The sequence below is a fragment of the Mustela nivalis genome, assembly GCF_964662115.1.
Source record: "Mustela nivalis genome assembly, chromosome: 9".
In the NCBI taxonomy this organism is placed as follows: domain Eukaryota; kingdom Metazoa; phylum Chordata; class Mammalia; order Carnivora; family Mustelidae; genus Mustela; species Mustela nivalis.
In genome coordinates this window covers 105,054,687-105,081,216 of record NC_139028.1, presented here as the reverse complement: position 1 = coordinate 105,081,216, position 26,530 = coordinate 105,054,687, and the positions used below count along the sequence as shown (strand labels likewise).

The 26,530-nt window shown below is 36.4% G+C and overlaps 1 protein-coding gene and 1 long non-coding RNA gene across 2 annotated transcripts in view; one reads left to right on the top strand and one right to left on the bottom strand.

The window, feature by feature from the left end:
• The window catches only part of LOC309873033, a 697,683-nt gene that overhangs the window by 597,434 nt on the left and 73,719 nt on the right, over positions 1-26,530 (bottom strand). The gene's annotated exons all lie outside the window — the stretch shown is intronic.
• LOC309872925 (olfactory receptor 4C11-like) lies at positions 19,258-20,190 on the top strand (the record flags this gene model as incomplete). Its single annotated transcript, XM_082747894.1, has 1 exon — positions 19,258-20,190. One exon carries the CDS (start codon positions 19,258-19,260, stop codon positions 20,188-20,190), a length of 933 nt encoding a protein of 310 aa, XP_082604020.1.

Here is a 26,530-nt window from a genome sequence, read left to right as displayed (position 1 = left end):
GAGATATCACCTCACACCAGTCAGAATGGCTAAAATAAACAAGTCAGGAAATGACAGTTTCTGGAGAGGATGTGGAGAAAGGGGAATCCTCCTACACTGTTGGTGGGAATGCAAGCTGGTGCAGCCACTCTGGAAAACAGCATGGAGGTTCCTCAAAATGTTGAAAATAGAACTGCCCTATGACCCAGCAATTGCACTACTGGGTATTTACCCTAAAGATACAAACGTAGTGATCCAAAGGGGCACGTGCACCCGAATGTTTATAGCAGCAATGTCCACAATAGCCAAACTATGGAAAGAACCTAGATGTCCATCCACAGATGAATGGATCAAGAAGATGTGGTATATATACACAATGGAATACTATGCAGCCATCAAAAGAAATGAAATCTTGCCATTTGCGACGACGTGGATGGAACTAGAGCGTATCATGCTTAGCGAAATAAGTCAAGTGGAGAAAGACAACTATCATATGATCTCCCTGATATGAGGAAGTGGTGATGCAACATGGAGGCTTAAGTGGGTAGAAGAAGTATCAATGAAACAACATGGAATTGGGAGGGAGACAAACCATAAGTGACTCTTAATCTCACAAAACAAACTGGGGGTGGTGCCTGGGTGGCTCAGTGGGTTAAGCCGCTGCCTTCGGCTCAGGTCATGATCTCAGGGTCCTGGGATCGAGTCCCGCATCGGGCTCTCTGCTCAGCAGGGAGCCTGCTTCTTCCTCTCTCTCTCTGCCTGCCTCTCTGCCTACTTGTGATCTCTCTCTGTCAAATAAATAAATAAAATCTTAAAAAAAAACAAAAACAAAAACAAAAAAAAAACTGAGGGTTGCTGGGGGGAGGGAGGTTGGGAGAAGGGGGTGGGATTATGGATATTGGGGAGGGTATGGGCTTTGGTTAGTGCTGTGAAGTGTGTAAACCTGGTGATTCACAGACCTGTACCCCTGGGGATAAAAATATATGTTTATAAAAAATTAAGAATTAAAAAAAAATAAGCAGAGGGACTGAATATACCTTTTCCAAAGACATAAAAAGTGGACAACAGGTACATCAAAATGTGCTTAACATTATTTATCATCAAGGAGATGCAAATCAAAATCATAATGAGATATCACATCACCTCTCTGGTTTCCAGCAAATGACCTTGTAAAAGAATGAAACCACATAGAAGAAAAAATTCTTGCATCCAGGTACTGAGAAAGACCCCATAAATGGCAATACAAAAAGGCAAACAATGCCTAATTTTTATAAAGCAGACCTTTGGGGCTGTTTAGTTGGAGCTGGACCAGCCAGTCTCTCCTGACTCAAAAATTTGTTCCTCACCCACACCTCTCTGCTCTAGTTGGGGCTTTGACCTATGTAGGCAGCCGAGGACTGGGCTAGAGTCAAGAGACCATACCAGGCCCCGACTCGGGCCTCCTGGAAACCAAAGGTTAATAACCCCATGAGTGGAAAGTTGAGCAGCCTGAGAAAGGGCCTGAGCTATGGATCCTAAGAATTGCCGACGTGGTTGCCTGCATGTACTTATCTGGAATGCACAAAACAGGTCTGCTCATTGAATCATTGTGGGATTGTGCTGTCCTTGCATGGGCTATAAACTACAACATTATAAGATTGTGCTGTTCTTACATAAACTATGTCTTGAGTATCCTTGAAGTTAGTACATCTTGTGCCAGAGGGTCTGTTATTGGTGCTTGGGAACTAGATAATGGGAAAGCTTGAAGGGTTTTCTGTGCATGTTGCAAAATTTTAGTAATCAGCTAAAAATAGATACTTTATTATAATTGTTTCTGTTAGCTATATAATGCCTCACACCCTTGAATAAAATTGGCACTTCTTGGACATCATCCACTGTGTCCCTCCTGTCCCCATCTCTTTGCGTCTCATCGTCTCACCATCCTCTTACCCTCTCGACCCTGGTCATGTTGTCATGCCAGCCGCGACAGTCCTATGCTCCTCAAGTACCTGGAACATGGACTACTCTAGCAACACATAGAAACTTTGCCTTTATGGGACAGCACTGTTCTCTGCACTTGGATGCTGAAGCAGTTGTTCTGGGTGTCATTTATATGGCACCATTTTGCAGATTAGAAACAGATGGCCTTTTCATATGTCACATGCCATTTATTTCCCAATAATAGAATTTCTATGAGCCATTCTGTATGAATGAAATGAACTGAATTTTCAAATATGATATTGATCATTTAAAATTTTAATCAGGATAGAGATCCAAGTCACTGTGACACAGTAATTTAATTAATTAATTAACATATGATTTATTATTAGCCCCAGGGGTACAGGTCTGTGAATCACCAGGTTTACACACTTCACATCACATACCTTCCCAAATGTCCATAAACCCCCACCCTCTCCCTACCCCTCTCCCCCTAGCAACCATCAGTTTGTTTTCTGAAATTAAGATTCTCTTCTGTTTTGTCTCCCTCCCAAACCCAACTTGTTTCTTTATTCTTTTCCTACACCCCAAATCTCCACATTGCCTCTCAACTTCCTCATATCAGGGAGATCATATGATAATTGTCTTTCTCTGATTGACTTATTTTGATAAGCGTGATACCCTCTAGTTCCATACATGTCATTACAAATGGCAAGATTTCATTTCTTTTCATGGCTGATATATATATATATATATATCACTTCTTCTTTATTCATTCATCTGTTGATGGAAATATAGGTTTCTTCCATTGTTTGGCTATTGTAGACATTGCTGCTATAAACATTCGGGTGCATGTGCCCCTTTGTATCACTACATTTGTACCTTTAGGGTAAATATCCAGTAGTGCAATTGCTGGATCATAGGGTAGCTCTATGTTCAACATTTTGAGGAATCTCCATGCTGTGGTTGCACCAGCTTATATTCCCACCAACAGTGTAAGAGGGTTCCCCTTTCTCTGCATCCTCGCCAGCATCTGTCATTTCCTGACTTCCAGGATATTAGCCATTCTGACTGCTGTGAGGTGGTATCTCACTATGGTTTAGATTGTATTTCCCTGATGCCGAGTGATGTGGAGCACCTTTTCATGTGTCTGTTGGCCATCTCGATGTCCTCTTTGCAGAAATGTCTATTCTTGTCCTCTGCCCATTTCTTGATTGGATTATTTGTTCCTTGGGTGTTGAGTTTGATAAATTCTTTATAGATTTTGGATACTTGCCCTTTACATGATATGACATTTGTAAATATCTTCTCCCATTCTGTCAGATGTCTTTAGTTTTAGTTAACTGTTTCCTTTGCTGTGAAGAAGGTTTGATCTTGATGATGCTGCAGAAGTTCATTTTTGCCCTTGATTCCCTTGCCTTTGGCAATGTTCTTAGAAAGTTGCTGTGGCTGAGGTTGAAGAGGTTGCTGCCTGTGATCTCTTCAAGGATTTTGATAGATTCCTTTCTCACATTGAGATCCTTCATCCACTTTGAGTCTATTTTCATGTGTGGTATAAGGAAATGGTCCAATTTCATTTTTCTGCATGCAGCTCCAATTTTCCCAACACCATTTGTTTGAAGAGTGTGCGTTTTTTTAATTGGACATTCTTTCTTTATTTGTCAAAGATTAGTTAATCATAGAGTTGAGGGTCTCTTTCTGGGCTCTCTATTCTGTTCCATTGATCTATATGTCTGTTTTTGTGTCAGTATTATACTGCCTTGATGATGACTGCTTTGTAATAGAGCTTGAAGTCTGGAATTGTGATGCCATAAACTTTGGCTTTCTTTTTCAAAATTCCCCTGGTTATTTGAAGTATTTTCTGGATTCATATACATTTTAGGATTATTTGTTCCATTTCTTTGAAAAAAATGGATGGGATTTTGATAGGGATTGCATTAAATGTGTAGATTGCTTTAGGTAGCATAGACATTTTCACAATATTTGTTGGTCAGATCCTTTGAGTATGATATAGTCTCCTTCCTCATCTCTTATTACAGTCTTTGGCTTAAATTTAATTGATCTGATATAAGTATTGCCACTCCTGCTTTCTTCTGATGTCCATTAGCATGGTAAATTGTTTTCCACCCCCTCACTTTAAATCTGGAGGTGTCTTCGGGTTTAAAATGAATTTCTTGTAGGCAACATATAGATGGGTTTTGTTTTTCTATCCATTCTGATACCCTGTATCTTTTGATTGGAGCATTTAGCCCATTAACATTCAGAGTAACTATTGAGAGATATGAATTTAGTGCCATTGTATTGCCTGTAAGGTGACTGTTACTGTATATTGTCTCTGTTCCTTTCTGAACTACTACTTTTAGGCTCTCTCTTTGCTTAGAGGACCCCTTTTTAAAATTTCCTGTAGAGGTGCTTTGGTGTTTGCAAATTCTTTCAGGTTTTCTTGGTCCTAGAAGCTTTTTATCTCTCCATCTATTTTCAATGATAGCCTAGCTGGATATAGTATTCTTGGCTGCATGTTTTTCTCATTTATTGCTCTGAATATATCATGCCAGTCTTTCTGGACTTCCACGTCTCTGTAAATAAGTCTGCTGCTGATCTAATATTTTTACCATTGCATGTTACAGACTTCTTTTCCCGGGCTGCTTTTTCAGGATTTTCTCTTTGTTGCTAAGACTTGTAAATTTTACTATTAGGTGATGGGATGTGGCCCTATTCTTATTGATTTTGAGGGGTGTTCTCTGCACCTCCTAGATTTTGATGCTTGTTCCCTTTGCCATATTGTGGAAATTCTCTCCAATAATTCTCTCCAGTATACCTTCTGCTCCCCTCTCTCTTTCTTCTTCTGGAATCCCAATTATTCTAATGTTGTTTCATCTTATGGTGTCAATTATCTCTCAAATTCTCCCCTCATGGTCCAGTAGCTGTTTGCCCCTCTTTTTCTCAGCTTCTTTATTCTCTGTCATTTGGTCTTCTATATCGCTAATTCTTTCTTCTGCCTCATTTATCCTAGCAGTTAGAGGCTCCATTTTTTATTGCACCTCATTAATAGCTTTTTAAAATTTCAACTTGGTTAGATTTTAGTTCTTTTATTTCTCCAGAAAGGACTTTTATATATCCCAAGAAGATTTCTCCAATATCTCCAAGCCTTTTTCAAGCCCAGCTAGAACCTTGAGAATCATCATTCTGAACTCTAGATCTGACATATTACCAATGTCTGTATTGATTAGGTCCCTAGCCTTTATTACTGCCTCTTGTTTTTGTTTTTGTTTTATGGTGAATTTTTCTGCCTTTTCATTTTGTCCAGATAAAACTACATGAAGGAGCAAATAAAATACTAAAAGGGTGGCAACAACCCCAGGAAAATATGCTTTAAGCAAATCAGAAGAGATTCCAAATCATGAGGGGGGAGAAAGGAGATAAAAAAGAGGTTCAGAAAGGAAAAAAAATTAAAAAAAAATAAGAAAAAGTATAAAAAAGAAATATATATATATATATATATATATATATATTAGATAAACTAGTTAAAAATGTTAAAAAATAAAAGGGTAAAAGCTAAAAAAGAATTAGCAGAATAAGAGAAAAAATTGAAAAAGAAAAAAAAAATAACTGCAAGACTAAAGTATCATAGGAAGAAAGCTATGAGTTCTGTGCTTTGCTTTCTCCTCCTCTCGAAATCTGCTGCTCTCCTTGGTATTGAGCCTGCACGACTTGATAGGTGAACTTGGTCCTGGTTGGATTTCTTGTTGCCTGTTGTAGTGATTTTCAAGTGTCTTTGCCCCAGGTGGAATTGCACCACCCTTAGCAGTACCGGGCTGATTAATCTGCTCGGGTTCGCTTTCTGGAGCTTTTGTTCCCTGAATGCTTTCCGTAGAGTTCCAGAGGATGGGAATGAAAATGGCAGCCTCCCGGTCTCCTGCCCAGAGGAGCCGAGAGCTCGGGGCCCCACTCCTCAGTGCGCCCTCAGAGAACAGCGCCCAATTACTACTGTCTCCCTCGCCTCTGGCCTCACTCTGAGCTCACAGAGCCTGCGACCAGTTCAAGGTAACCCCAAGCTGTGAGATCACTCCTCAGCTCGGTCTCTGTAGCCAGCTTCCCCATTATAATACCTGTAAGCTCTGTGACACTCAGACACCCCCGATCCTTCTGTTACCTTGTGGGACCTGAGGCCACGCTCACCCCGTGTGGGCTTCACCCTGGTTTAGCCACTGGAGCGATGTCCCTCAGCAGAACAGACTTTTTTTTTAAAGGTCCTGATTTTGTGTTCCGTTGCTCCACTGCTTGCTGGGAGCCGGCCCCTCCCCCTGCAGTCTATCTTCCTGGGCTTTGGAATCACTTCTCCGCCAGTCCTACCTTTCAGAAAGTGGTTGATCTTCTGTTTCTAGAATTGCTGTTCTTCTCTGCAATCTCCCATTGGATTTGTAGGTGTTTGCAATCTTTAGATAAGCTATCTAGCTGATCTCCTGCTACCTGAAATAGTCTCAGCCTGCTACTTCTCTGCCATCTTGACTCCTCTGGTCTTGAATTTCTTAATGGCAATGTGAACAATGCATTTATCAAGACTCATCAAACTTTATGTTTAAAAAGGTCTGAATTTCATTACATGTAAAATTTGTCTCACAAAAAGATTTATATTACTAAAATACCATCTTACTGATATAACTAAGTCTCTTCCCTCCAAAAAAAATCCCTTTCAAATTTAGTGATCATTTTCATAGGAAAAAAAAAAAAAAGAAGAACAGTGACTGTCATTAAAAGTTTCATTCCCTTGAGTGGAAAATATACAAATATTTTATTGCAAAAGAGTACCTCATAGTGACTTTTAATGGCTGCCTTAAGGCTTCATAAAAATTAATGCCTATTGTGCTGAAAATTACATCATCAACAAAGTGTAATGTCAACCCATATATTGGGAGGAAATAATTGTAAATCATGTATGTATATATTTTAATGATTATACTTATTTGAAAGATAAAGTAAGAGGAGAAGCTGGGGGAGAGGGAGAGAAAGAAGTAGACTCCCTACTTAGCAGGGAGCCTAATGCAGGGCTTGTTCCCAACACCCTGACTGAGATCATGACCTGAGCAGAAGACAGATGCCTCACCAACTGAACCACCAAGACAACATTTTTTTTTTTTTTGCAATTGTGTATCTGATTAGGAACTTGTTTTCAGACTCTATAAAGTACTCCTACCACTTAATAATTTTAAGAAAAGCACTACCCAAATCAAAAACTGACAAAGTATCTGAATAAACCCTACTCCAAAAAAATATACAAATGTCCAAAAGAACATGAGAAGATGTTAACACCTTCAGATAATCGGTAATGCAAACCTCAACCATAATGACACATCACTCTCCACCCACTAGGGTGTTTAGAATCAAAACAATCAGGTAATAATGAGTTTTAGTGAGCTGGTAGAGTAATTAGAGTTCTCATAAATTGTTTGTGGTAATGTTAAATGGTGCAACCACTTTGGAAAACAATGTGGAAGTGCCTCAGAAGATTAAACATAGAACAACAATGACCTAGCTATTCTCATCTTAAACAACTACCCTATGGAAATTAAATATATCCTCACATAAACTTGTAAACCAATATTCGTAGCAGCATTATTCATAAGAGCTAAAATGAGGAAACATCTACAGTTCAAACAACTGATGAATTCATAAAATGGAAGGTGATTCATCAACAAAAAGGAAACAAATATTGATAATTGCCACAATATGGGTGAAACTAACGCTTAGAACTTAATACTAAATGAAAGAAAAAGGTTAAAAAAGAAAACATACTTAATTCCTTTTATATGAAATGTCTAGAAAAGTTAATCTATAGAGTAATAAAGTGGATTATGGGGACCCTTTCTGGCTCAGTCTGTTCAGGCTCAGACTCAATTTCAGCTCAGATAATGAACTCATGATCATGGGATTAGGCCCCATCATGTTCTACACCCACCATGGAGTCTGCTTAAGAATCTCTGTTGCCCCTCCCCCTCTACTCCTGAATGTGAGCTCTCTTTCTTAAATAAATAAATAAATGTAAAAAATAGAATACTACTTGCCTAGGACTGCTAGTGATGGTGATGGAGAGGAATGACAGGTGACTAAAAGGGGCAAGTAGAATAGGGTTTCTTTTTAGTGTGTCAAAGATATTGTAAAATTAGTTAATGTTGGTTGTTTCTCAGCCTTCTATACTATTATATATTTCAAATAAGTGAATTGTTTAGTATGTGGTATGTATCTCAGTTAAGACATTAAAAACAGGTAAATGTTAATCCTATTGATCATATGTACAGAATAAAAGGTCATATAGTAACTGTTCTTAAAAATTTATTTCCCATGAACAAAAGATATATAAATATTCTTAAAAGTTAGTGTATAACTTGGAATTCCATTGCAGTTAAAATTTATTTTATTCTTTAAAATATGTTTATTTGGGGCTCAGTGGGTTAAGCCTCTGCCTTCGGCGCAGGTCATGATTTGAAGGTCCTGGGATCGAGCCCCACATTGGGCTCTCTACTCAACAGGGAGCCTGCTTCCTCCTCTCTTTCTTCCTGCCTCTCTGACTACTTGTGATCTCTCTGTCTCTGTCAAGTAAATAAATAAAATCTTTAAAAAAATTCCTTAAACCCGGGGTTATAATTCGGCTTAAGAAATAAATAAATAAAATGTTTATTTGTTTACTTTAAAATATTTTTATCTATTTACTTCTCAGAGACAGATCAAGCAGACAAGCAGAGGGAGAAGCAGGCAGCAGCAGAAGCAGGATCCCCACCAAGCTCTAGGCCCAATGCAGGGCTAGATCCCAAGACCCTGAGATCATGACCTGAGTCAAATGCAAATGCTTCAATGACAGAGCCACTCAGGCATCCCATAATTAAAATTTTAAATGATCAAGATCATGTTTAAAATTTAGTTTGTATCATTCATACAGAAGAGCTCATAGAAATTTCATTATTGGTAAATAAATCGCTTGTGGCATGAGAAAAGGCCATCTGTTTCTAATCTTCAAAATGGTGCCTTATGAATTAGACTCAGGACATGTGCTTCAGCAGCCAAGTGCAGAGTACAATACTACCCACCAAAGGCAAAGTTTCTATGGGCTATTGGAGAATTCCATGCTCCAGGTGCTCGAGGAGCACAGCATAAAGCCCCAGCTGAAGATGTGGGTGAGAACTAAACATTAGTGCCTGAGATCCTCGCCAGTCCAGCTCCGACTAAACAACCCCCAAGGTCTGCTGTCATAAAAATTAGATATTGTTCTCCTTTTGAATATTGCCATTTGTGAAAAAAGGAAGCGGTCATTATGGAAATTATACTAAATAAATCAAACAGAAAGACAGATACTGTAAGATCTCATTAATATGGGAAATCAGAAAAAAAAAATCTATCTAAAAACTGAACTTACTGAACTCACCAGGTGGTGGGTATTAGAAAGGGTACGGATTGCATGCAGCACTGGGTGTGGTGCAAAAACAATGAATACTGTTACACTGAAAAGAAATAAAAAAAAAATAAGAAATGTTTCCCACAATAAAGTTGCTTAGTATAACCTTGATCTCAGATAAAAAAACAAAAACAAAAACAAAACAAAACAAAACAAAAAAAACCTGAACTCACAGATACACAGAACATATTGATGGTTACCATAGTGGGCAATAAGAAAAGTGGATGAAATGGTGAAGGTAGTCAAAGGAAGAAACAAAGCAGAACAAACATTTAGAAACAGAGTGTATTCTTGAGTGTAAACTTGAATTATTATTACTATTATGATTTTTACTGTTGATATAAACACTGTTTCATACCATATAAGAGAAGACACACTAGTAATGACTACTCTATTAGCCATAATACACAGATCTAAGGAAACAAAGCCTGGCAGTGTCTCAAAAGCAGAAAGAGCCAGGCACAACGTTGGGGCAAAGTGACAGCTGAGAGCAGAGTACTGAAGGAGATGTGGCCTCAGAGAGACAGAATTTCTAATGATGGTCTAAGACACTGTGCAATGCCATCCTAACCTACCACTAGAGGAATCATTTACAACTGTGGCTCAGTTAGAGTAAGAACTTGTATGTTTAAATCAAAACTATTGCTCACACACCATTCCATCCATATATTCAGGTGGCCTCACTAGACCACCTGATGTCCCGGTACTGAAGATGCATCTGGTACTGACTTCTTCCTAAATCCATTTAAAGCATTTCCAGTGATGACCTCTTTGAAATATCTAATACATCCTGAGTGGGAGAATAGTATAAACTACCTTAAGACCTGAACATTTAAAAGGACAATGAAAGGATTAGTGAGATTAAGAGCAGAGTCCTTCCTTTCTTTTCTTTTTTTTTTTTTCCCCTGTGACTTTTTTTTTTTTCTAGTTAACAGATAGGTGTTTACAAGTAATTCTTAAAAAAATCCTCAAACACTGAGAGTTAAGACAAGAAATCGCTTGAGATTTCACTTTTCCTTCTTTCAAATCCAACAGGCCTTTTTATGTCTACAACAGTTCCTTTAATTGCTTTATCTACTTTTATCTCTGCCTCCTCCTAAGAGATTCATTGCTACCCCAGGCTAAAAGAATGGATCTAGTTTGATAGTACAAGTAACCCCTCATATGATAACAGTAATAATACTAATTTTCTAATTTCACAAATGGGGTAACAGAAGCCCCATGAAGCTAAAGAATTTATCTAAAATTATAACACAATGGTCTCAGAAGGAGAAGTATACAATTTTTGTCCTCTTTTTAACTATACCCACCACCTCTTGACTATAAGAGCTCGAAATCAAATAAGGGACCATAATTTCATGGACTCAAAGATCATAGATTGTATTTTAAGACAAACCCATGAAGATAACCCACACTCAACTTCTTGAACACTCATGGCAGTATTCAGAAGGGAAAATATGGGAACATGTTTTTAATTCTGGGGCAAAGATAGGATGACCCTTTCTAGATATATGAACATTACCATATCCTCTAACTCTTAATTGATTCAAAATTAGTTGGTTGTCTTACACAGAATGAGAACTACTAAATTCTTAAAAACAAGCAAATGAAAAAAAAAAAAATTAAAAAAGCCTGAGTTCCATGGTTAGATGTGTGACTTAGAGAATTGCTTTATGTCTCTGGACTTTGTTTCTTCATATAATGTGAATGAATGGGCTAAAAATGGAGGTAAAGTGATCACAATATGACACCTCAATTTCTGTAAATATTCATGCCAAGCAGCAGTGAGTACCCATTTTTCCTTTTCCAACTACTATCATTATCCATTTATTTTGACTGAGAAATAAATGTTGTTTCCTTGTTATGTTTTTCTTTCAGACAATTTCATTATCTTTGGGAACTTGGTGTACTAGATTTATTCCATAAGAAAAATGAACAATGAAACAATTCATTTCTTGGGCTCTTTCTCAGAACATAGAGGTTGAAGAAGTTTGTTTTGTGGTGATTTATTTTTTCTTCAAGGTCATTTTCTGGAAAACTTCCTCATCAGGCTGTTTACATGGGTACAGTTTTGAAGTTCACCAAGTATTTCTTTCACAACTGACAATTTATCATCTCATATCATCAAAAGTAGAAGAGTGAGTACAGTACACTCTGGTACTTTGAGAGAGACCATATTCAGATAACTCTTTTTTCACAGTATATTGTTGTAAGTTTTCTATTTCATTATTATTGGTGTTAATATCTTATTGTGCCTAATTTGTATATTAAACTTTATCCTAGATATATATGTACGAAAAAAATTATACAACAAGTTCTTTAGCTTTTATAGTTTCAGACATCCACTGGGGGGTTTTGAAACACATCTCTCCCCCACACACACATATGGAGGGACTATTGTATAAGTGACCTATCCAACACAGAACTCAAGAAAAACTTATATGAAGTGTCCAAATGATCACATTTCCCAATTTTGCTATAGTGCCTTCGCCTCAACCCTCACCCAAGGTCATACGAGGGATTCACTATGACCAACTGTAGAAGAAGAAAAGACATGGACCTAGTATATAGAAAATTCTGCAGTATTATGAAGGTGCAGCTCAAAACTAATTTGATGCAGCACTACAACCACATTCTGGAAAATCCATGAAGGTCAGGGGTGAAGGAATGTCTTTCAATTGGTAGAACTTGAAGTGAGGCACATGGTGTTCTCTCCTTTCTTAGAAGAAGAAATGGCCTGATGTAGAAAGTTTACCCATGCCTGGGTTTATGTCAAAGGATTGGCTGAATAAACAGGGACTTGGGAAAATAAAATGGAAACTTTGTAACAAGAACATGTAAGGAAGAAGCATGTTTACATAGCTTTCTGAATAAGTAAAAACACGCATCTTTGACCTTGTGAATGCTCGTCAAGGACTGACCTTCAGAGGACAATTTTAATATACAAGTGGGTATGATAACCCATTTTGTGCATACCAGTTGCCTCTTTCACTATCCACTCCCATCATAGCTCAATGAGTGCATGTACACAGTGGTCATGGTGGCAGAGATGGAGGATGTACATGACCTCTACAGCATGAAATTCCAGCCATCAAAGTTACCCTGGGCATGACCATGGCTGAGTGCCAAATCTTTCAGCAGTAGAAGCAACCTGAAGTTCCCATATGGCATCATTCCTTGGCATGATAAGCCTGGGTGCAGGTTGATTACATTGGACTCCTTCCACACTGGAGGGTGGTGATTTGTTCTTACCGCCCTATAGACGCATCCTTTAGATATGGATTTGCATTCCCTGCATGTAATGTTTCTGCCAAAACTACCATTGAGAACTTAGAGAATTGTTTAACCACATTCATTCCATTTCACACAGATTGCTTCTGATCACCAATCTTAGTTCATACCAAATCAAGTGCCGTAATGGGCCCAAACTCATGGAACTCACTGGTCTTACCATATTTCCCACCCTTTTGAAGCAATTAGTCTCCTAAAATGGTGGAACAAACTTCTGCAGGACTAGTTATAGTACAACCCAGGTACATCCCAGAGTTGAAACAAGGGGCCTCACTTCTCAGGAAGGCCCTAGATGCTCTGAATCAGCATCCATGATATGTTGTTGAACTCCCATAACCAGACCTCTAATCAAAGGGTATAAATGGGTGAAGCACCACACATTGTTAACTCTAGTGACCGACTATCAAGTTTTTTGCTTCCTATTCCCTTTTACTTATGCTCTTCTTGCTTCAAGGTCTTCATTCAGTGGGAGAAAATTTTCAACAGGAGACACAACTCTATTGAACAGAGTGTTAGGACTGCTGCCTGACCACTTTAAAAAGCTCATGTCTTTGAATCTAAAGGTAAAGGAGTTAAGTTGTTGTGCTGGCTGGGGTGACTGATCCTGGCAACCAAGAGGAAATTGGACTACTACTGCACAGTGGAAATAAGGAAGAGTACATCTAGAATACAGGAGATCCATAGGACTACATTTAGTATCACCACACTCTGGGATCAAGGTCAAAGGAAAACTAAAACAATGCAATTCAGGCATAACTACTAATAACCCAGACATTTGAGGAATGAAGGTTTGTGTCACCCCATCAGCTAAAGAAACACAACCAGCTCTCCTGCCTGCTGAAGGCACATTGAATACAGAATGAATAATAGAAGAAAGTAATTATAAATTAATCATGGGACTGTTAAAAAATGAAGATTATAATTATTTTATTTACTCTTTATATTACGAATATGTTTATGTGTGTGCATATATATAATTATATATATATAAAGAAAAAAAATTTTCTTCCCTTTCTTATTACCTTAGCATGTAACTGAAGATATATTGAATTTGTGCTATAGCTTTTTTGTATTTTTATTTTCCATCATTGTTTTTAGCTAAGTAAACATCAAGGGGAAAGTACAAATCACCCATTGCCTTCTTGTGGAGTATTTGGTGCATTTTCATTTGCATGCAGGAGAGTTGTACGATGTTAGGTGGAATTATAACTGTGTATAGTCTTTATTTGGAGATTAGGTATGATTTTTGTATGTCACAAACACACAGACACAGACACACATACTGTGTGGATAAACAATGGACTGGTTAATTTTATGTGTTAACTTCTCTAGAGCACAGGATGCTCAGATATTGGTTTGACTATTGCTTTTGGTTATGACTAAGATTTTTATGGATGATATTAACTTTTGTATAATAAAGTTATATAAACTTTAAATAAAGTTTGAGAGTGAATAAAGTAGATTGTTCTTACTAAAGTGGTTCCTCATTCAACCAAATGAAGGCCTGAAAATTATAAAAGACTAACCTTCTATGAGTCTGAGGGGATTCTCCTGCCTGAGAGCCTGCAAACTCTTCCTATCTGATGGCTTCCACTCTGACACAGTAACTCTTCCTAATATGCAGATCTCTTGCCCATGGACCTGAACTGGGACATCAGCTCTTATATCAGCTCTAAAATTATGATTTTAACAGTTTCTGGTGTTTAGATTCAAAATGGGACATTGCAGATTTTGTACTCTTCAGCTTCCATCTAAAAAAACCCGAATTCTTTGTAACAGATCATTGTGTGTGTGTGTGTGCGTGTGTGTGTGTGTGTGTGTATTCTGAAAGATGTCACATCTTCATGGATCAGGAGACTCAATATTATTTAGAAGTCAGTAATACATGAAACAATACAGTTTTAATACAACCCATATCAAAACTCCAATGGCAATTTTTGAGCATAAAAAAAATCAGCTGACAGTTTCACATGGAATCTCAAGAGATCTTTAGTCAAAAGAAAAAAAAAATTGAAAAGAAAATGTCGTGGGTCTCACATCTCCTGATTTTAAAGCTTATCATAATGTTATAGTAATGAAAACAGTGTGTTAATGGCATTAAGCCAGGGACCTACAAAAATGGAATAGATTGGAGATCCCCAAAACAAAACATCACCTATATGGTCACCTGACTTTTTACAAGGGTGTCAACATCGTCTAATAGGAAAAGGATGTTTTTTCCAACAAATAGTTTGGAAAAACTAGAGATTCATATGCAAAAGAGTAAACGTGGGGCTTAACTTACACCATATACAAAATAAACTCAAAATGAATCAAAACCTAAGTGTAAGAGCTAAAACTGTAAAATATTTGGAAGAAAATGTAAATTAATAAAACCTTAAAGACATTATGTTAGGAAATAATTTCTTGCATATGACACACACAAAAAGCTTACAGAAGAAACAAATGACTTGAATAAGCTCAAAGTTAAAAGCTTCTATACATCAAAGGCCACAATCCATAGAGTGAAAAGTCAATTCATGGGATTCCTAAGCCTCAATATCAACAAAACTCTTGAATAAACATTTATCAAAAAATATATATACAGGGCGCCTGGGTGGCTCAGTGGGTTAAGCCGCTGCCTTCGGCTCAGGTCATGATCTCAGGGTCCTGGGATCGAGCCCCACATCGGGCTCTCTGCTCAGCAAGGAGCCTGCTTCCCTTCCTCTCTCTCTGCCTGCCTCTCTGCCTACTTGTGATCTCTCTCTGTCAAATAAATGAATAAAATCTTTAAAAAAAAATATATATATATATACAAATGGGCAATAAGCAGATGAGAAAGTACTCAACATCACTAAAGACATATGTGTATTCTGCTTATAAGAATGTAAAAATGGTGCAGCCACTGTGAAAGACAGTATGACATTCCAGAAAGTTAACAATACAATGATCAAGTGATCTCTAATTTCCACCTCCAGGTATATAACAATAGCATTGGAAGTGAGGATTGGAAGAAATGTGTGTGCCTTCATGTCCATAACACCAATAGTCATATTAGCAAAAATAGGTAAGCCACCTAAGTGTCCATCAACATATGAACAAACAAAATGTGGTACACATACAGTGAAATATTATTCAGCATAGAAAAGGAAGATCCCTGAGTCATGCTACAACAGAAATACACTGGTGACATGTTAGGTGAAATAAGCCATTTATGTTTAAAAAACGTCATATTTTATAACAGGTTTATATTAACAGGTAAATGGTAAAAAAGAGATTTCCCATATGCTCTGTGCTCAGTTTCCATCTTACATAGAAGAGTACATTAGTTCACAAGCAAATTGACTTCATGGGAACACATTATTTTTAACTAACAACCATATTTTATTCAGATTACTTTCACTAATGGTGTTTTTCTTCTCCAGAATCCCATCCAGCATACGACATTAAATTCAATTGACATATCTTCTTCAGCACCTCCAGACAGTGAGTTTCTCTAGATATTCTCTTATTTATTTCAAGTACAATTAACATACAGCACTTTAATACTTTGATGTATGTACAATAATGATGTGACATTGCTATAGCTAATGCAGTGCACACCACAAGAATTCTGCTCCAGTGTTCTTGTTTTTGATGAACTTGACTGTTTTGAGCAGAACTAGTAAGACATTTTATATAAAAAGCTTCACTTGGGATTTATTTGATATTCTACTCAAGATCAGACAGGGTTATGGGTTATTAGGAGAAAGATCACAGAGACCAAGCTCCATTTGCATCAGATCATGCCAGTGGGTACATACTTTCAATGTGACTCATCATTGTTGATGTTAACCTTGATCTCTAAAATGACTCCTTCCATCCCACTCCACAGTGAGCCTTTTGGATGGAAATCATTTGTGTACACTCTACACATAAGGGACAGAATTAGCCTACATTCCTTTGAGAGCAGAGTTAACACCAGTATCATTAGGGATTCTTTTATTATGGGAGATTTGTCTAGTCTCCCCTATTGATTACTTACTTATTGAAGCTTTTAATATCATTATAAACTTATGGATTATTTAAACTATGAGGTACATTTCAATTCAGTGTCATTTATTTTGTTCCTCAATGTTTTCCAGCTTTTGTCACTAGGGGCTCTTCCCATTGCTCTTGTGTCCCTTTGCCATATTCTTATCACAGTGTGTGTGTGTGTGTGTGTGTGTTTGCACTTCCTTATCTTCCATCACTCCAAGATGCTCCAGTTCATCTTGTACATTCCCTGCCCCAAACCTAGAATCATCCATTTACTTAAGAAATTCTGTTCATTTTCTTGGATAATGGTATCAAGAACCATGTCCTGGCCACTAGATCACTAGATAATCACTGTTTTTATTATTATTATTTTTCTATTCTAGCCAAAAGATGTCCTTTATGGCCCAAATGTTCACCTTTAATTTCAAGAAGAGATCACCTTTTTCCCATAACCTGTTAATACATACTGAGGATTAAGTTCTTTACTACATCTAGCTCAGGATTTTTAATTAAAAAGGAAGGGTGAAATAAAAAAAAAAAGGGGAGATTTCAGAGAATTACCTTCCCCAGACTCCAATATTTTGTATCATTCATATTTAAATACTACTGCAAGAAAGGCAAAGGAAATCATTTCTCAGTCAACATTGCATGTGAGATTTGATTTCAGAAAATGTGGGATGCATCCAGGTCCAGCTTCTTCAGGCATACATGTGAGAACCTGAGCTTCAGTGACATCAAATGAGATCAGACCGAATTTTAGAAACACGTTTTTTTTTTTTTTTTCCTAATTCTCATTTGAGCAAAGAGTGGCCAAATTTCCTTGAGAAGAAAGGAGGAGAACTGAACATCCTAACCTCGTAAACTCTTACCAACGCTGCTAAGATTAGTGTTAGGAATTAATATAATTGTGTATCTAACTCACAGAAAATTAATCTGATCAATGCCACAGTGTGCAACTAACACAAAAAAGCCATTTGTGGAAGAATAGAAAGTTTAGGGGTTTTCTAAACATAGATTACAATGGAAACTGAGAAGACCAAATGACAGAAATGCCCAGCAGCTCCTGGTGGAGAGATAAGAAAATAGAAATAACATGCATTTGAGTATCCAAGGAAGTGCTCCATGGAGATAATGATTTTACTTGGGATGAAGCAGGCTTCCCTTTTTGGTGGTAAGTGAGTATTGGATTGGACTGAAAAGTATTGGATGGTATCAATAGGAAACTCTCCTAAATCTTTCTTTTGCTTTATTAATCCTTATTAATAGATTTGTACATTTTTCCTAGATGTTAAATTTAGCAGTAAACAGAATAAAATTGTCTCTCTTATGTTGCTCCCTTTGAATGTAAGACTTTCTTATATCTGTTATGTGAACTATACAAATGTCTAGGTTTGTATCTCTGTTATATAGATAGATCAGTAGGTCTGGATGGATAGAGTTTGATAGATAGATGATGATAGATGGTTGATAGATGGATAGATAAATGATCAATACAGCATATATCAATAAGTAGTTGGGTGGATAGAAGATAGATATCTTTTTAAAATATTTAACTGCTAGAAACCACAGACAAGATTCTATTCCTGTTTGCCATAGAGTTGGACAAAGAGCCTATCTGGCTCCTAAGAGATTAGCAGTGTGGTTGGGGCATGATGTGGTTAAGAGCCATGAGTCCAGAACTGTCTCTACAGTGACTCACATTCTGACACCGACATTTAAATCTTACCCTGGTCCTAGGAATCTTGCTGTTCCTGAAGCCTATGCCAGAAGACAGTTGTTATGAACCACTAATATACTAAGGTGATTAATAAACTATTTACTAAGAGAAGGTATTAAAAAGCATTATTTTTAATGCAGCATCGTTACAATGTATTTTCAACAACCATAGAGGATATTTTTAAAATGGTAAGTTATCCTTTATATAGTATAATTTTAAAAGGGATAAAATGTTTATGGTAGAAACTGAATTTAAAACTCTAAACAACTAGAAATTATTGACAGTTTAAGCACAGGAAATAAACAGTCTAGATAACAGATTAAAATAAATTTCATAATGGATTGGACCAAATGACTGCATGTTCACAACTAAAATATGTTTCTTTCTGTTTTGCTCTCTCTCTCTCTCTCTCATTTCTCTCTCTCTTTTAGGTGTCCTAATGAAAGCACTATCAAAAGTTTCTACATTATTTGTTGATTGTTCAGAATACTGAACTACAAGGCTAAAAAAGTGTGAAAAAGCATTATGTAAATCATGTAGGAGTTTTCTCTATTTGGCAACATCCTGCCCTAATGGATCCTTGCTGTAAACTAAAGAGAGACCTTCACTTCAGAAAGATACCATCTCATACCAATTCCCCAGATTAATGTTTATTATGCCTGAAGAATCACATACATTTTTATTATTGACTTTCATTGTTTCTGTAAGCACTCAGGTGAATAGATTGTGAGTAAATATTATGACTCTCACCTTATTTAGAAGAAAACAACACAGAAGGTAAGGGATTCAACACTGGTAATTCACACATTCATGATCATATGGATTGATCTCCAAATGGAGTAGTCATTTCATAATACTTTTTATCTGTAGATTATTTCTAACCTTCAATTTCTCTGCTTTGCCTGAAATCATGCAACAAAATAGCAGCATAACTGAGTTCATTCTGTTAGGATTGACCCAAAATCCCATGAGACAGAAAATGGTATTTGTAATATTCTTCATTTTTTATGTGGGAACCGTAGTAGGGAATTTGCTTATTATTGTGACCATCAAGTACAATCCTACACTTGGGAGCCCCATGTACTTTTTCCTATTTTATTTGTCCCTTACAGATTTCTGCTTCTCAACATCCATAGCTCCCAGACTACTTGTGGATTCACTCTTTGCAAAAAAAATCATAACGTACAATGAGTGCATGACTCAAGTCTTTGCCCTACATTTATTTGGCTGTATGGATGTCTTTGTGCTCATCCTCATGGCTGCTGATTGTTATGTGGCCATCTGTAAGCCCTTACATTACCCAACCATCATGAGACGACAGGTCTGCACCATCCTTATTATTCTTGCATGGATAGGGTCTTTTATCCATTCTATAGCCCAGATTATCCTGGCCTTGAGACTGCCTTTCTGTGGACCCAATTTGATTGATCATTACTGCTGTGATTTGCAGCCCTTGCTGAAACTTGCTTGCATGGACACCTATAGGATCAACCTACTGTTGGTGTCCAACAGTGGGGCCCTTTGCTCAAGCAGTTTTGTGATTCTGATAATCTCATATATTGTCATCTTGCATTCCTTGAGAAATCACAGTGAAGAAGGGAGGAAAAAAGCTCTTTCGACTTGCACTTCTCACATCACAGTAGTTATCTTAACCTTTGTTCCATGTATATTCATATATACACGTCCCCCAACCACTTTTCCCATGGACAAGATAGTGACTGTATTTTATACTATTGGGACCCCTTTTCTCAACCCACTCATCTACACCCTGAGGAATGCAGAAGTGAAAAATGCCATGAGAAAGCTCTGGCATATCAAAATTACCTCAGAAAGCAAAAGATGAATTAAGGACTTTGGTTGATTACTTAACCTGTACACATATCAAATACAATAGTGTTTATTTTGACTTGCTGGATGCACTCTTAAAAAGGCAGCTGATTTCCTTACTTTTCTCTGTACTTCTGTCCTCAAACTTCCTCATAATGGCAGCCTGGTTCTTACTTTATCTGAGAGCTCAACTCTGACACTATGGATTATGAAATACTTCTCACATCTTAGTCTACACCCTAGTTTGGTAGAGAGAAAGATATTTATGCAATCACAACTGTTCAAACAATAAAGAGCTGGAAAGAAAGAGAAAGAAAGAAAAAGAAAGAAAGAAAGAAAGAAAGAAAGAAAGAAAGAAAGAAAGAAAGAAAGAAAGAAAGAAAAAAAGAAAAAAGAAGAAGGACTTGTTCTCTATGGCTTTTAATTCTCTTAAAGCACATATCAATTAAAGAATCCTGCTTTCCTTTGATCACATTCAGAGCAAAGGAACTAACTGTGAGTCAAGAAGTTCTTTTCATTATATCATTAGTTCATCTTGAAAAATGTTTCATCCTAATGAACCCAAAGTCAAAAGGCTATATATGTATATGAATATATGTGATTTTTTTTATTACATAATTGCTTTAATGTTTTTTGACTATTAGTATAACAGAGGCATTATGTATAGGATTTTCTAAATGTAGTATTAAAAAGTCCTTATGATATCCAGATAATTTCTATGAATATTAAATAGGGGCTACAGCAAGAGACTTCTACAACTTTAAGGGGGGAAAGAAGTACAACTATTTGTGCTGTCCACACTAAATAAGAATTTACAATACACCATAGATACAACATATTTTCCACGATTTTAGTACAGAAAGGTAGAAACGACCTTGAAGAAAAAAAATATATATAATTCTATCTAAAATTGGGTTGCATCAATGGAATAAAAGAAAGTTTAAGAGGCATTCAGAAATACTCAGTATCCTTGTATCTAGAGTGTGAGAGAACTTACTTTGGCAGCAAGAAGCCATTTTCTTTCTTTGTTTGTGCTTCATTACTAAAGGGGTAGTGTGCCTTATCAAGTTAAAATTGTCAATAGAATTTGATGCTCATAGTGAGCAGAGCAGATTCACAGCCATGCCTTGAATAGATGCATACCAGGGGTTGTATCATGAACTTCTAAAATTCATTCATTTCAGAGAATACAATAAACTAACTCAAAGGGACACATGCATGCCAAGGTTACAGCAGCATCATCCCCAATAACCAAATTGTGGAAATAGCTGCAGTGTCCATCAAATGATTAATTGGAAAGTATATGCTTTATTTAGGTATATGGTGAGTGAGAGATAGATAGATAGATAGATGATAGATGATAGCTAGATAGATAGATATAATGGCATGTGACTCAATTATCAGCCAGAATGGGAAGTGAGATCTTGCCATTTCCCATGAAAAGGATGGAGCTAGAAAGTAGTATGCAAAGTGAAAGCAGTCAGTCATAGAAAGATAAATACCATATGATTTCACTCATCTGAAAATTAAGAAACAAAACAAATGAGTATAGGAAAAAACAGAGCAAGTGTGTCAAATCAACAAACAGATTCTTAAGTATAGAGAACAAACTGATGGTTAGGAGGGTAGGTGGGTAGGATGACAGGGTAGATATGTTATGGGCATATAGTAGTACACTCACTAAGTTGCACACTTGTAACACCTGTTACACTGTATATTAGTAAACTGGCATTTAAACAAAAACTTAAATATATGCATCATACATATATACATACGAGGATCCCTTTACTCTACATCCTCATTAACATTTCTTATCTCTTGTGTTCTTGATAATTGTCAGTCTAACAGATGTGAAGTGATATATCATTATGATTTTGATATACATTTCCCTGAGAATGAGTGTTGTTGAGCACCTTTTGTTGTACAGTTAGCCATCTGTGTATCTTTGGGAAAAGGTCTATTCAGTCCTCTGCTTACTTTGTAATCAGAAGAGATGAAGGAGATCTCCATTGCTTCTGCTCAGTTTTCCTGTGAACCTGAAACTGCTCTAGAAACATTCACCTATTAAAAAGACGTTAAGAAGAACACAAAAATTTAGTATTAGGCAAACTCCATCTATTCCATTAGCTCAGAAAAATATAGAAAATAAATAAAATAAGTTATAAAGGGGAAAGAAAAGTCAACTAGAATAAGATGAACTTATTCCCCCAAATTGAATAATCACATTAAAGGCAAATACACTGCACTTGAAAGAAAGAAGTTGATGCAATAGACAGAATAATATTCAGTTAAGAAATGTAAAGGAATAATGATATGCATGTCAGCATGATAAATCCTTTAAGAAAGAGACCATACTCTATGAGTGGTAGATGCGTAGTTGAATTTGCATGAAGCTACAGAATAGGCAATACTAAGACAGAGTGACATAAACACAGACAATAGTTACATCTGAGGGACTTAACTGTAAAGGAGCATGACAGAATTTTCTGAGTTAATTAGAATATTCTACTTCTGGAATTTGTTATTGGCTATGGGAGTATATACATTTATTAAAATGCATCAAACCATATACTTTAAAGGTCTGCAATTCATTATATGTGTTATTTGTCTCAGAGAAAAAAAATTATTACTAAAAAACATAATCAAAAATTAAACAAAACCTTTCCAATATATGTAAAAAAAAATCTGTATCAAGTCGAGCAAAAATAGGCAGAACAGTGCCTTAGATTTTACCGAAATGAAAAACTTATGTACTGAAAAATATATCATCAATGATGTGTTAAGCCAACCCACATATTGGGAGAAAATACTCGCAAATCATGTATCGGAAAAGGAACTTGTTTTCAGATATATTAAGTTGTATAAAGAACTTAATAATGCCAATTAATTTTTTAAAGAAATCTTATAAACTGGCAATATATGCCAAAAACCATACCTCCATAAAAATATACAAATAGCTAAAGAACATGAAAAGATGTTTAATACTTTTAGATAACAGGAAACACAAACCTCACCCATAATGAGATAAACTTTCCACCCACTAGGATGTCTAGAATAAAAAAGAATCAAAACAAAAATAAAACAAAAAACAGTATCTAGTTTTAATGAGGTAGTAGAGAAATTAGGGTTCTCATAAATTGCTGGTGATAATGTTAAATGGTGCAATAACTTTGGAAAATAGTGTGACAGCTCCTCAAAGGGTTAAGAAAGAAAATACATTGTATAATTATTTTTTTACAAAATATTAGAGAAGCTAATCTATAGTGGAAGGAAGTAGATTTGGGGACCCCTTGGTGGGTCAAACTGTTCAGTCTTGGACTGTTGATTTCATCTCAGATCATGATCTCAATGTCCTGGATTGAGCCTTACATTGCGCTCTACATTCATCATGGAGTCTGCTTAAGAGATTCACATTTTCCTGCTCCCTGCCGCCAAAGCTCTGGAATTTGATCTCTAATTCTCTTAAAAACAAAACAAAACCAAACAAAAAAAAATTAAAAAAGAGAGCAATCTAGAGAGAGAGAGAGAGATAAAGAGAAAAAGAAAGAAAAAGGAAAAGGAAAAGGAAAAGAAAAAAAAAAAAAACAGAAAGTAGGCTACACTTGACTGGGACTGCTGGTGAATGATAAGTGACTAAATCAGGTATGAAGTTTCTTTTTTTTTTAATTTTTATCTTATTTATTATATTTTTATTATGTTAGTCACCATATAGTGTATCATTAGTTTTTGATGTAGGGTTCCATGATTCATTGTTTGAGTATAACACCCAGAGGAATTTCTTTTTAGAGTAGCAAAGATGTTGCAAAATCTGATAATGATGATTCACAGCCTTCTACACCAAAAAATATTACATTATATATTTCAAATGAGGGAATTATATTGTATGAGGAATATATATCAATAAAGTTGTTAAAATCAGATAAATATTTAATCTAACAGTCATTTGTACAGAATAAAATCCATACAGCAAAAACTATTAAAAATCTATTTTCCATGAACAGAAAATAAATAAGTATTCTATTAAAATTACTCTATCAGAGGAGTCAAAATGGTGGAGAAGTAGCAGGCTGAGATGACATCAGGTAGCAGATCAGCAAGACAGTTTACAAAACCATTCCAAGCACTTAAAATTCCAACAGGAGACTGAAGAGAAGAAGCAATTCTAGAAACAGAAAATCGAACATTTTCTAAAAGGTAGGACCTGCAGAGAAGTGAATCCAAAGTGATGAGAAGATAGACCACTGCCAAAGGGGCAGGCTCCCAGCAAGTGGTGGAGCAATGGAGCACAAAATCAGAACTTTTAAAAGTCTGCTCTACTGAGGGAGATTGCTCCAGAGGCTAAGCTGGGGTGAAGCCCATGTGGGGTCAGCATGGTCTCAGGTCCCACGGGGTCACAGAAGGATCTGGGGTGTCTGAGTGTCACAGAGCTCCCAGGTATTAGAGTGAGGAAGCCAGCTACAGAGGCAGAGATGATGAGTGAGCTATCAACTTGGGGTTACTTTAAATTGTGATTGGTGGCACTGTCAGGCGACTGCTCTGTGAGCAGAGACCTCACAAGATCTGGAGATAACCCCCTGGAAGAGCACAGGGATCTACTGGGTTTGGAGATTCCAGGTGGATTCTGTGCCAGAGACAGAGAGGCTTGGTCACAGGCTGGGTGAGCTTGAAGTGTGGCCAGAGGCCAGGGAGACAGGAGTGATTGAGCACTTTTCTCCCAGAGTGCACTGAGGAATGGGGACCGAACTCTCGGTTCCACCAGGCCAGAGACTGGGAGGCCACCATTTTCATTTTCATTCCCATACTCCAGAGCTCTATGGAAAGCATTCAGGGAAAAAAAGCTCCCAAAAGCGAACCTGAGCAGATTACTTAGCCCGGCCCCAGGTAAGGGCAGTGCAATTCTGTCTTAGGCAAAGGCACTTGAGAATCACTATAGCAGGCCCCTCCCCCAGAAGATCAGCAAGAAATCTAGCAAGACCAAGTTCACTTACTAAGGAGAACAGTGGAATTCCAGAGGAGGAGAAAACAAAACATGGAAATCATGGCTTTCTCCCCATGATTCTTTAGTCTTACAGAGTTAATTAATTTTTTTAACTTTATTTTTTTCTTATAGTAATTTTTAAACTTTTACTCTTTCCTCTTTTAATGATTTTTTAACTAATTTATCTTAATACATTTCATTTAAAAAAATCTTTTTGAAAAAAAAAAAATCTTTTTGAACCTTCATTATTATAGTCATATTTTATCCATCATTGTATCTAAATTTATTTTTTGTATACACATAGGTTTTTTTCTTCTACAAAAATCTGGCATACAACTTCTTCTAATAGATCAAAATATACCCTAAATCTAGCACAAGGCTTTGTCCTAGACTCCATCCTGAGCAAATTCTCTCCAATTTCTTTGTCTTTATTCTCCCAACGAACTTACCAACTCCTTCTTTAGAAATTAAAAAAAAATAATAATCTTTATATTCATATTCCAACCCTTCATTGTATTTACTCTTATTTTGTGTATATATATATATTTTTTTTTTCCATTCTTTAAAATTTTGGGAGATACTTTCTTCTAAGACACCAAAATTCTCCCAAAATTAAGTGGACAACTGTATTCTACTCACCTATCTAATATATATATTTTCTTTTTTATATTTTTCTTTAATTTTCATTTTTTTAATTTTATTTTTGAACTTCCTTTTACCCTTTCTTCCCTCCCACAATTTGGGGTCTCTTCTGATTTGGTTGAACCACATTTTAATGGGGTCTTTTAGGATTTTATTTGCTCCTTTATATATTTTTATCTGGATAAAATGACAAGACAGGAAAAAATTACCACAAAAAAAAAAAAAAGAACAAGAGGTAGTATTGAAGGCTAGGACTTAAGGACTTAATCAATAGAACATTGGCAATATGTCAGATCTAGAATTCAGAATGACAATTCTCAAGATGCTAGCTGGGCTTGTAAAAGGCATGGAAGATATTGGAGAAACCCTGTCTGGAGAAATAAAAAACCCTTTCTGGAGAAATAAAAGAACTAAAATCTAACCAAGTTGAAATTTTAAAAATAGCTATTAACGAGGTGTAATAAAAAATGGAGGCTCTTACTGATAGGATAAATGAGGCAGAAGAAAGAATTAGTGATATATAAGAACAAATGACAGAGAATAAAGAAGTGGAACAAAAGAGAGAAAACCAACTACCAGACCACATGGGGAAAATTTGAGAGATAAGTGATACCATAAGATGAAACAACATTAGAATGATTGGGATTCCAGAAGAAGAAGAAAGAGAGAGGGGAACAGAAGGTATATTGGAGAGAATTATTGTCGAGAATTTCCTTAATATGGTAAAGGAAACAAG